The following is a 12,802-nucleotide window of genomic DNA, read 5'->3' as shown; positions in this document are numbered from 1 at the left end:
TCTCCTCGTGTCTGCGTGGGTTTCCTCCGGGTGCTCCGGTTTCCTCCCACAGTCCAAAGATGTGCGGGTTAGGTTGATTGGCCAGGTTAAAAAATTGCCCCTTAGAGTCCTGGGATGTGTAGGTTAGAGGGTAAAATATGTGGGGGTAGGGCCTGGGTGGGATTGTGGTCGGTGCAGACTCGATGGGCTGAATGGCCTCCTTCTGCACTGTAGGGTTTCTATGAAAAGTCTGACAGCAGCAGGGAAGAAGCTGCTCTTGAGTCGGTTGGTACGTGACCTCAGACTTTTTATCTTTTTCCCGACGGAAGAAGGTGGAAGAGAGAATCTCCGGGGTGCATGGGATTCTTGATTATGCTGTCAAAGGCTTGGAATGACGAGCTCACAGGCTACAAGGCGCGTCGGGAAATGAGGGCTGGATGGATGCCAGAGATATAGCTCAGATTTAAACCTATTTTCTGTGTCAATCTGACACAGCCTGAATTTGAAAATGAACTGCAGCAGGAAGCTTGCACTCTGCATCTTCCCAGAGAGATGCCGTGATTTGAGATGGATCAGTTATACCTCAGGACATTGTTAACTTGCTTGTGTTTCCAGCAAGACGAAATGGGATTTCAGCTCATCTTTTGGCAGGGCTTACATCATCGCGAACAACCGCTGCGCCATGCAAACAGTTGGCTTTTGTTTCTTGCCTAAGCTTAATCTATTTGTGAAGATAGTGATGATGTGGATGAACTGTGCTAATATCTAGAGGAATTAAACATCCATAAGAACTGTCACATGGGCTGGCTGTTTTAAAGCTTTAGCTGTGTGTGTGTGTTGGTCCCTCCCTTCCCCCCCTCCCAACCCCCCCCCCCTCACTTCCTCCGAGGCAGAGTGGATATGAGGAAAGTAATGCAAGCGTTTGCCGGAGGAAGGGGAATCTAAACGCCATGCCAACCTTCTCAGTCCTCTACAAGGGAGCTGTGATCATTAGCAGGTAACCGGATAGGCAGCTGCCTTCATTATCTGCTCTGTCGGGTCGTCGTTTGCAATCAGTGCACGGACGAATCCTCGGTTTTGCCTGTACCATCACGTAACAGATTAATGCCGCTCAGAGGTTCCAGCAGTTTTGCTGTAATTTAACCTGTGTTTGAACTCCCCCACCCCCCACCTCCGTCGGTGTTCCTGTCATTCCTCCCTGGTCCCGGCACCTCCAGCCCGGAATAAATCAGTGAAAATTTGAAACATAGGTCTCCCGTCTATCTTGAGCTAATAGCTCCTTGTTGCATTGTGGGTCCAGTTAGGGATGTCAGGTGGTTTCGCACAGTGCAAGGATCAGGGGAACTGATACCCACAGCAAACAACATGGGGATCTATGTTAAATCAGCAGGATGTTCCCATCTACTGGGAGAACTCAGGACAGGGGACTGTTAAAGAGGCAGTTCCCGTTCCTGGGAATTCAGAGCTGTTATAGTGAGAGCAGGTGTTAAAAGGTTACAGTGCCATTGAGACACACCTGTTTGACAGCCTGGTTTAACCTGCAAGTTTTACAGTCCTTCTCGCTGGCTATCACGCTGGGAGTTAGCTCGGAGATGCTAAAGTGACACGTCTATGTTTAACGTGTAATGCTGATTAAACAGGGTGTCTGTGGTGTTAGTGATCGTGGGTTCCTCATGCCCGCTGCAGGCGTGGAGTGTGCTGGCTGGCACTCAGCGGAACTGATTCAGGCTGGTTTAGGGACTGTGTGAGAGAGGGAGGTGTTAATATTGAATCCCAGCTGCAGTCGAACGCAAGCTTTAAGTTGGTAATTAAGCACAGCTGTCCCCAATTGGGGAACGATTAGGGAATCGTTGCAATCATTTCACTCTGTGTGTCTGGGAGGAACTGGCAGAGTCTGCGACTTTAATTTGCTATCTTGGAAATAACCCCATTCTAAGGTACAGGCTAGTTTCGGAGTCATTCTGCCTAACCGTACAATGATTGGAATTAGCAGTTAGCCTCTTGGACAGAGTGCTGAGAGTTCTGGTGGGGGGAGAAGGATGGCCTTCTCCCGGGGATGGTGGGACTGATGGATGAGGAGAGATTGACAAGGTTAGGGTTGTTTTCGCTGGAGTTCAAATTAATGAGGGGGGATCACAGAGAGACTTGTAAAATTCTAACAGGACTAGACAGGGTAGATGCAGGGAGGATGTTCCCGATGGTGGGGGAGTCCAGAATCAGGGGTCACAGTCTGAGGATTCGGGTAGACCATTTAGGACGGAGTTGAGGAGACATTTCTTCACCCAAAGAGTGGTGAGCCTGTGGAATTCATTAACACAGGAAGTAGTTGATGCCAAAACATTGAATGTATTCAAGAGGCGGCTGGATATAGCACTTGGGGCGAACAGGATCAAAGGTTATGGGGAGAAAGCAGGATTAGGCTATTGAGTTGGACGATCAGCCATGATCATGATGAATGGCAGAGCAGGCTCGAAGGGCCAAATGGCCTCTTGCGCGCTGTAGGGATTCTATGAGTCTGAGTTTTAATACAATGTCCCAGAAACTCTTCGAACGTGCAGCAGAGCTCCCTCTGCAAACCTCCAGCAGCCAATGAAAGGTGATAAATCTTTGAATGACACTAACTCAACTTGTTTATTTCCAATCAGTTGGAATTCAGCCTCCTTACTCAACACTCGCTGGAAAACTAAGAGTCAACCAGTTCCCTCCCAATCCTCCGAGCTGCAGCTCTTAACACAAGCTTTAACTCCTCTGGCAAGATGCCCTGAGTCTGGGCTAAGTGTACATTCCAGTTCACGACACCGCCGTGGTCACCTCCAGAGTGGCTCAAGCATCCGGGGAAAGTTATCCCCTCTTCATCCTCCATTTCCCTGGATTCCCCTGGCCCTGTTGCTCCTCTTTCCTCCGTACAGCTTTTCCCGAGGGAGAGGTGCCGCTAATGGCCACACCGCCAATTGCAAATTACAATCTTGAGAAAGACCAGCGAATGCCAGTGCTTTGACGTTTAAAGTTGATTTTTATTAGTGTCACAAGTAGGCGCACATTAACAGTGCGATGAAGTTACTGTGAAAATTCCCTAGTCGCCGCACTCCGGCAAGAACTTAGGGAGAGGGAGAATTTAGCACGGCCAATGCACCTAACCAGCACATCTTTCGGACTGTGGGAGGAAACCGGAGGAAACACACGCCGACACGGGGAGAACATGCGATTGGGGTCCTAGCGGAACCTCACTAATCACTGCCTGCCAATCAGAAAAAGATCCATTTTTGCCAACTCTTTGCTTCCGATCTGCTAACCAGCTTTCTATCCATCTCATCTCATCCCTGCAATCCCACGTACTTTAACTTTACACAGTAGTCTGTTATGTGAGACCTTGTCAAAAGCGTTCTAAAAGTCTAAATAAACCACATCCACTGGTTCTCCTCGGTCAACTCTACTAGTTACATCCTCAAAGAATTTCAATAGATTCTTCAAGCATGATTTCCATTGATAAATCCATGCTGACTTTGTCTGATTATACCACTGCCTTCCAAATGCTGAGCTATGAAATCCTTGATAATAGACTCACGCAACCTCCCCAGTATCAGCGTTAGGCTCACTGGTCTATAATTACCTATTTCCTCTCTACCTCTCTTTTTGAATAGCGGGCTTTAGCTACCCTCCAATCTGTAGGAAATAGAACAGAGTCCAAAGAATTTTGGAAAATAACCACCAATGGATCTATTATTTTCATGTTTTAGAGTTTATTTATTAGTGTCACAAGTAGGCTTACATTAACACATTGTAATGAAGTTACTGTGAAAATCCCCTAGTCGCCACACTCCGGCGCCTGTTTGGGTAACACTGAGGGAGAATTTAGCATGGCCAATGCACCCTAACCAGCACGTCTTTTGGACTGTGGGAGGAAACCGGAGCACCTGGAGGAAACCCACGCAAACACGGGGAGAACGTGCAGACTCCACACAGACAGTGACCCAAGCTGGGAATCGAACCAGGTCCCTAGCGCTGTGAGGCAGCTGTGCTAACCACTGTGCCAATCTGGCTGACCCACCTTTCAAGTTTTCCAAACTACATCCATGAAATAGTTCACCCTTGTCAATGATTCTGGAACTGAGATCGGGACTGTGCGGGGAAATCATTTCCTGCCATTCCACGGTACACCATAATGTTTCTCCACTGTGCTATCACTTCAGCGATATGAGTTTGATAATACTTTACATTCCAGGAAAAACTCCAAAATGAACTTGTATTCAATGCCACTCTGGCCAAGGGTACTACTCGGTGTGATAGTTCATAGTTCAGATGTATGGCAGGATGTGTTAAGGACCTCTTCAAGGATCTAAGTTCCTGCGAATGCCATAAAGACAGAACTTGCATTCATTTAACATCTTTTACAGCATCCCAAATCCCTTGACAGTTGATTGAAATACTTTAGAAGTGATATTTGACTAAGAAAATAAGAACACAAGAAATAGGAGCAGGGATTCTGTGGAACTCCGAGGAAGGAACACTAGGAAGTTGTGTGGAACAAAGGAACCTTGGCATGTTTGTCCACAGATCTCTGAAGGATGAAAGGCATGTTAGTAGAGTGGTGAAAAAGGCATATGGGACACTTGCCTTTTACCAATCGAGGCATAGCTTACAAAAGCAGGGAAGTCATGTTGGAGTTGTATAGCACTTTGGTGAGGCCACAGCTGGAGCACTGTGTGCAGTTCTGGTCGCCACACTATAGGAAGGATGTGATTGCACTGGAGTGGGTGCAGAGGAGATTCACCAGGATGCTGCCTGGGATGGAGCACTTAAGTTACGAAGAGAGCTTGGGTAGGCTTGGGTTGTTTTCGTTGAAGCAGAGAAGACGAAAGGTGACACGGTGGCACAGTGGTTAGCACTACTGCCTCACAGCGCCAGGGACCCGGGTTCGAATCCCAGCTTGGGTCACTGTCTATGTGGAGTTTGTACTTTCTTCCCATGTCTGCGTGGGTTTCCTCCGGGTGCTCTGGTTTCCTCCCACAGTCCAAAGATGTGCAGGTTAGGTGGATTGGCCATGCTAAATTGACCCTTAGTGTCAGGGGGGATTCACAGAGTAAATATACAGGGTTACGGGGATAGGGCCTGAGTGGGATTGCTATTGGTGCAGGCTCAATGGGCTGAATGGCCTCCTTCTGCTCTGTATTCTATGATCAAGGGGCGACCTGATCGAGGTGGACAAGATTATGAGAGACATGGACAGAGTGGATAGAGAACAGTTGTTCCAATTAGTTGAAGGGTCAGTCACGAGGGGACATAGGTTCAAGGTGAGGGGCAGGAGGTTTAGGAGGAATGTGAGAAAAAACTTTTTTACCCAGAGGATGGTGATAGTCTGGAATGCGCTGCCTGGGAGGGTGGTGGAGGTGGGTTGCCTCACATCCTTTAAAAAGTACCTGGATGAGCACTTGGCGCACCATAACATTCAGGGCTATGGGCCAAGTGCTGGCAGATGGGATTAGGTGGGAGATCAGGCGTTTCTCGCATGTCGGTGCAGGCTCGATGGGCCGAAGGGCCTCTTTTATACTATATGATTCTATGAGTAGTCTATATAGCCCATTGAATCTGCCCCACCGTTCAACATAATAAGACTATAAGAAATAGGGACAGGAGGAGGCCATTCAGCCCTTCAAGCCTGCTCTCCATTTAATAAGATTACGGCTAATCTCACACTCACTAAATCCACTTTCCTGCCTTCTCTCCGTATCCCTTAACCCCCCGACTGATTAAAAACCTATCAATCTCAGCCTCAGAAATGTTCAAGGACCACGGATTCCACAGCTTCCTGGAGTAAAGAGTTCCAAGATTCGACACTCTTTGAGAGAAAGAATTTCTTCCTCAAATCCGTTTTAAATGAGCCTCCCCTTATTCTGCGACTGTCCCCTCTGGTCCTCGACTCCCCCATGAGTGGAAACATCCTTCCAACATTAACCCTGTCTAACCCCCTAAGAATCTTATATACTTCTACTGCTCTCACTGGAATGACGGAGGTTGAGGGGTGACCTGATAGAAGTCTACAAGATTATGAGAGGCATGGACAGAGTGGATGGTCAGAAGCTTTTTCCCAGGGTGGAAGAATCAATTACTGGGGGGCATAGGTTTAAGGTGCGAGGGGCAAGGTTTAAAAGAGATGTACGAGGTAGGTTTTTTACACAGGGAGTGGTGGGTGCCTGGAACTCATTGCCGAGGGAGGTAGTGGAAGCAGAGATGATAGTGACTTTTAAGGGGCGTCTTGACAAATACATGAATAGGATGGGAATAGAGGGATATGGTCCCCGGAAGGGTAGGGGGTTTTAGTTCAGTCGGGCAGCATGGTTGGTGCAGACTTGGCGGGCCGAAGGGCCTGTTCCTGTGCTGTAATTTTCTTAGTTCTTTGTTCTTCAATCATATCACCTCCCATCCTTCTGAACTTCAAGGAGTATGGGCCCAGCCTGCTTAATCTTTCCTCCTGCTCTGCCATTCATTACGGTCATGGCTAATCATCAAATTCAATATCGTGATCCTACTTTTCCTCTCATATCCCTTGATCCCTTTAGCCCCAAGAGCTATATCTAATTTCTTCTTGAAATCGGACAACGTTTTGGCCTCAGCTACACTTTGGATAGTTTTTGGGCCAGCTGTAGCACAAAGGAGAGGGAAAGTGTGTGAGCTGACAACTGCCCTCCTGAACGCTGTGTAACCTGGAGGAGGACTCCAGTTCCACCTTGCCCCTGCGCTGAGTCGGGAAAAAAATATCTTCCATGTTGGCAGCCTCCAGCAATCCCATTCGGAACGGTTGGCTCGGCTGCAGTGGGAACTGGGAAAGAAATGGAGAGGATTCTCAAATAGAAACATAGGAACTAGAAGCAGGAGGAGGCCATTCGGCCCTTCAAGCCTGCTCCACCATTCATTTCGATCATGGCTGATCATTGAATTCAATATCCTGATCCCCCCCTTCCCTCCATATCCCTTGATCCCTTTAGCCCCAAGAGCTATATCTAATTTCTTCTTGAAATCAGACAATGTTTTAGCCTCAGCTACTTTCTGTGGTAGTGAATTCCACACATTCACCACCCTCTGGGTGAAGAAATTTCTCCTCACCTCAGTTCTAAAACGTTTACCTCTTATCCTCAAACTATGACCCCTAGTTCTGGACTCCCCCACCACTGGGAACATTCTTCCCGAATCTACCCCGTCTAACCCTGTTAGAATTTTATAAGTCTCTATGAGATTCCCCTCTCACTCTTCTAAACTCCATTTAATATAATCCAAACTGACTTAATCTCTCTTCATATGACAGACCTGCCACATGGTGGCACAGTGGTTAGCACTGCTGCCTTAGCGCCAGGGACCTGGGTTCGATTCCCAGCTTGGGTCGCTGTCTGTGCGAAGTCTGCACGTTCTCCCTGTGTCTGTGTGGGTTTCCTCCGGGTGCTCCGGTTTCCTCCCACAGTCCAAAGACATGCTGGTTAGGTGGATTGGCTGTGCTAAAATTCTCCCTCAGTGTACCCGAACAGGCACCAGAGTGTGGCGCTAAGGGATTTTCACAGTACCTTCATTGCAGTGTTAATGTAAGCCTACATGTGACACTAATAAATAAACTTTAAACTTTAGGAATCAGCCAGGTAAACCTTCGCTGCACTCCCTCTATAGCAAGAAAAACCTTCCTTTTGATATATTATCCCCCAATCCTTGAGCTTTCATGTGGTCTATTAACCGATTGTGTGGCACCTTATCGAATGCCTTCTGGAAAACCAAGTACACTACATCTACTGGTTCCCCTTCATCTACCCTGCTAATTACATCCTTAAAAAATATTAATAACACCAGGCCAGATATCCTTTCATAAAACTACGTTGACATTCTCTGATCACACTAAGATTTTCTTCCTTAATAATAGATTCCAGCATTTCCCGGTAATTGATGTCAGGGTAACGCACCTGGAGTTGCCCTTTCTCTCTCTCTCTCTCGAATAGCGGTGTTACATTTGCTAAAATCCAATCTGCTGAGACCTCTGCAGCAATGTACTTTATTCGTTCTCGGGCAGGGTCAGCATTTATTGCCCAACTCTGAGAGCATTTCAGAATCAACCACATTGCTGTGGGTTGGAGTCACATGTCGGCCAGACCAAATAAGGACAACAGATTTCCTTCTCTAAAGGACATTAGGTTTTTCCCGACAATCGACGAGAGTTTCATGGCCATCATTAAACTTTCAATTCCAGATATTTATGGAATTCAAATTTCACCATCTGCTGTGGCAGGATTTGAACCCCCAGAACATTACCTTGGGTGTCTAGATTACTAATCTAGTGACAATACCACTACACCACTGCCTCCCCACACACTACAATGAGATAATGACCTGGTAATCTATTATAACAATGTTGGTTGAGTGGTTAAATGTTGGCCAGGACACCAGCGGTGGGTTTGGTGGGGTGGGATTCTTGTGACGCAGTGGGTAGCCTCCCTCCCTCTGCTCCAGAAGCTCTGGGTTTGAATCCCAACCCAGGGCTTGATGGTCAAGGAAGGTGCGTTTGTAATGTGGCCAAACTGGTTGAGTGTCATCTGCAAATCCTTCCAAACATGTCATTGGCTGGTGATAAGATCGGGAGAGATTCCTGGTCAGCCAGGTGATGGAAGGAAGGTTGGAGCTTCTACCATCGCTGTCCTTAGCAGCAAATGGCAAGAGGCTTGTGAGAGATCAGGTTACTGTAGCCTATTGGGTTTCCCGGTTAATTCTCAACCGAGATCCAGCATTTCCTAAAGTACCTCACTCCCTCAGTGCCTCACTCCCTCAGTGCCTCACTCCCTCAGTGCCTCACTCCCTCAGTGCCTCACTCCCACAGTACTTCACTCCCTCAGTGCCTCACTCCCTCAGTGCCTCACTCCTTCAGTGCCTCACTCCCTCAGCGCCTCACTCCCTCAGCACCTCACTCCCTCAGCACCTCACTCCCTCAGCACCTCACTCCCTCAGTATCTCACTCCCTCAGTACCTCACTCCCTCAGCAAATCACTCCCTCAACACCTCACTCCCTCAGTATCACACTCCCTCAGTACCTCACTCCCTCATTACCTCACTCCCTCAGTACCTCACTCCTTCAGCACCTCACTCCCTCGGTATCTCACTCCCACAATATCTCACTCCCTCAGCACCTCACTCCCTCAGCACCTCATTCCCTCAGTATCACACTCCCTCAGTACCTCACTCGCTCAGTACCTCACTCCCTCAGTACCTCACTCCCTTAGTACTTCAGACCCTCAGGACCTCACCCCCTCACTACCTCACTCCCTCAGTACTTCACTCCTTCAGTACCTCACTCCTTCAGTACCTCACTCCTTCAGTACCTCACTCCCTCAGTACCTCACTCCCTTAGTACTTCAGACCCTCAGGACCTCACCCCCTCACTCTCTCAGTACTTCACTCCTTCAGTACCTCACTCCTTCAGTACCTCACTCCTTCAGTACCTCACTCCATCAGTGCCTCACTCCCTGAGTATCTCACTCCCTGAGTATCTCACTCCCTCAGTACCTCACTCCCTCAGTATCTCACTCCCTCAGTATCTCACTCCCTGAGTATCTCACTTCCTCAGTACCTCACTCCCTCAGTACCTCACTCCTTCAGTACCTCACTCCTTCAGTACCTCACTCCCTCAGTATCTCACTCGCTCATTCCTCGCTCCCTCAGTACCTCACTCCTTCATTACCTCACTCCCTCAGTACCTCACTCCCTCGGTACCTCACTCCCTCGGTACCTCACTCCCTCGGTACCTCACTCCCTCGGTACCTCACTCCCTCGGTACCTCACTCCCTCGGTACCTCACTCCCTCGGTACCTCACTCCCTCAGTACCTCACTCCCTCAGTACCTCACTCCCTCAGTACATCACTCCCTCAGTACATCACTCCCTCAGTACCTCACTCCCTCAGTATCTCACTCTCTCAGTACCTCACTCCCTCAGTACCTCACTCCCTCAGTACCTCACTCGCTCAGTACCTCACTCCCTCAGTATCTCACTTGCTCGTTCCTCGCTCCCTCAGTACCTCACTCCCTCAGTACCTCACTCCCTCAGTACCTCACTCCCTCAGTACCTCACTCCCTCAGTATCTCACTCGCTCGTTCCTCGCTCCCTCAGTACCTCACTCCCTCAGTATCTCACTCCTTCAGTATCTCACTCCCTCAGTATCTCACTCCTTCAGTATCTCAGTCCCTCAGTACCTCACTCCCTCAGTATCTCAATGTCAGCCTAGGTCAATGTGCTTGAGGTTTTGGGATTGGGTTTGAACCCTTGCCCTGCTGTTCAAGGCGTTACCGACTGAGCCATGGATAACACTTCAACCAATGATGGACATGATTATTGGTGCACGGTGCTCTGGTTACAAGGTAACTGTTAATCCTCTGGCATATTGCCCCATTCCGAAATTACCTAAGATTATTGGTGTAAAGCTCCGGATGGTCTCCCGCTATTTTGCTATTTCTTCTTTAGATGTGGGGTGAAGCCATTAGCAGCATAGATTCCCCACCCGTATGAGTGTTTGATATCAATGGCGGGCCTTCTCCTTAAACCATCGATGTCCTTGTGGTGATGATGTCCCCATGATAATGCTGGGTAGGAAATTGCGGGATACTGTCCCAGCGTTACCTGCAGACCAGAGCTATCGGGACTTGAGGGCACCTGGTTCAATTTACAGCATTAAATGCCAGGACATTACAGCATTGGTCAACTTGTGCTGGATGACAATTTCCTGCCACAAAAACGATGCAAGCTTGACCATTCTGACTCCATCTCCAATCAATTCAACAGTGGGCGGCACGGTGGCCCGGTGGTGAGCACTGCTGCCTTACAGTGCCAGGGACCTGAGTTCGATTCCCAGCTTGGTTCACTGTCTATGTGGAGTCTGCATGTTCTCCCCGTGTCTGCGTGGGTTTCCTCCGGGTGCTCCAGTTTCCTCCCACACTCCAAAGATGTGTGGGTTAGGTTGATTGGCTATGCTAATTTGCCCGTTAGTGTCCCGGGATGCATAGGTTAGAGGGATTAGTAGGGTAAATATGTGCAGTTGCGGGAATAGAACCTGGGTGGGATTGTGGTCGGTGCAGACTCGATGGGCCAAATGGTCTCTTTCTGTATTGTTGGGATTCTATGATTCTAAATTTCTGGGATTTATGCGCTTGAATCGGAATAATTCAGTTGAGTTAAAGGCATCTTTTGGACCTATTAGGTTTGATTTATTATTTTCACATGTATTAACATACAGTGAAAAGTATTGTTTCTAACGCGCTATATAGACAATGCATACCGTTCATAGAGAAGGAAAGGAGAGAGTGCAGAATGTAGTGTTACAGTCATAGCTCGGGTAATGAGAAAGGTCAACTTAATATAAGATAGGGTCTATTCAAAAGTCTGACAGCAGCAGGGAAGAAGCTATTCTTGAGTGGGCAATTTGAGTGGCGGTTTCTGGACTAATTTCTGCCATGTTCATCGAACCATAGAATCCATACAGTGGGCGGCACAGTGGTTAGCACTGCTGCCTCACAGCGCCAGGGACCTGGGTTCAATTCCCGGCTTGGGTCACTATCTGTGTGGAGTTTGCACATTCTCCCCGTGTCTGTGTGGGTTTCCTCCGGGTGCTCCGGTTTCCTCCCATAGTCCGAAAGACGTGCTGGTTAGGGTGCTTTGGCCAAGCTAAATTCTCCCTCAGTGTACCCGAACAGGTGCCAGAGTGTGGCGACGAGGGGAATTTCACAATAACTTCATTACGGTGTTAATGTAAGCCAACTTGTGACACTGATAAATTAACTAAACAATGCAGAATGAATCATAGAATCATAGAATCCCTACAGTGCAGAAAGAGGCCATTCGGCCCATCGAGCCTGCACTGACAATAATTCCACTAGGTCCTATCCCTGTAACCCCACATATAAACCCTCCCAATCCCCCTGACACTGCGAGGCAATTTAGCATGGCCAATCCACCTAACTCGTGCATCTTTGGACTGTGGGAGAAAACCGGAGCACCCGGATGAAACCCACGCAGACACGGGGAGAACATGCAGACTCTACACAGACAGTGACCTGAGGCCGGAATTGAGCCCGGGTCCCTGGCGCTGTGAGGCAGCAGTGCTAACCACTGTGTTACCGTGGGGTAAGACAAGCTTTTCCCAAAAATGTAATTTTTCATAAAAAGTTCATTCCATGATATTTCGAATTGAATATTGTAGAAAATGCAGGAGATTCCAATTTTTCTCCACATAGAAAGTGCCACTCTGAGGTAGCTTATTTCATGCGGTATTGATTATATACATTCCAGGTCAGGTCAGGTCAGGCATGCAGCCCAAGAGATGCTACACAGTTTACAGCCTCTCAGTGTATGATGGCTGAAAGACCTTAGGCCGTGACCCTTTTTCCGTTGCATGTCTGTGGCGGGTGACCCCCGCTTTAGTGCGTTCCCTCAGCAAGTAGTCCTGGGCATTGGAATGTACCAGTCCGTGGCACCAAGTCACGGACAACTCCTTCTACTGGAAAACCAGCACTCCTCAGACAGACTATCGAGCCTCTTCCGCTGTGTCGATGATCCCCCAGCCGCAGATAATGTTTGTCTCAGTGTGTGTCCCTGTAGAGCACAGAGTCCTGCGCCATGGATCTGCCCGACCAAAACCACCGCTCCTCCCGCCAGACCTTCTTTGCAAAGACACGTTCCTGAAGGAGGTGGACAACTGTCTCCTCTGCACCTCAAGGGCGACATGCGGAGGTGTTGAGACTCCGAGTGTGTAGGCAGGATCTAATGAAGGGGACCTTTCTCACCACCAGCTAAACCACATCCTGGTG

At 48.5% G+C, this 12,802-nt stretch overlaps 1 protein-coding gene across 1 annotated transcript in view; it reads left to right on the top strand.

Moving 5' to 3' along the window:
- The first annotated feature begins 861 nt into the window (after nucleotides 1-861).
- Nucleotides 862-12,802, top strand: part of LOC144510898 (syntaxin-binding protein 4) — a 102,300-nt gene continuing 90,359 nt past the window's right edge. The window contains exon 1 of the mRNA XM_078240957.1: nucleotides 862-976. Coding sequence (XP_078097083.1) covers nucleotides 930-976 — 47 coding nt within the window. The 5' untranslated portion in view covers nucleotides 862-929. The remainder of the gene's footprint in view (nucleotides 977-12,802) is intronic.

Source organism: Mustelus asterias, chromosome 23, assembly GCF_964213995.1.
Source record: "Mustelus asterias chromosome 23, sMusAst1.hap1.1, whole genome shotgun sequence".
Lineage (NCBI taxonomy): Eukaryota > Metazoa > Chordata > Chondrichthyes > Carcharhiniformes > Triakidae > Mustelus > Mustelus asterias.
The sequence above is the reverse complement of the archived record's forward strand: the minus strand, read 5'-3'. Positions and strand labels throughout refer to the sequence as shown.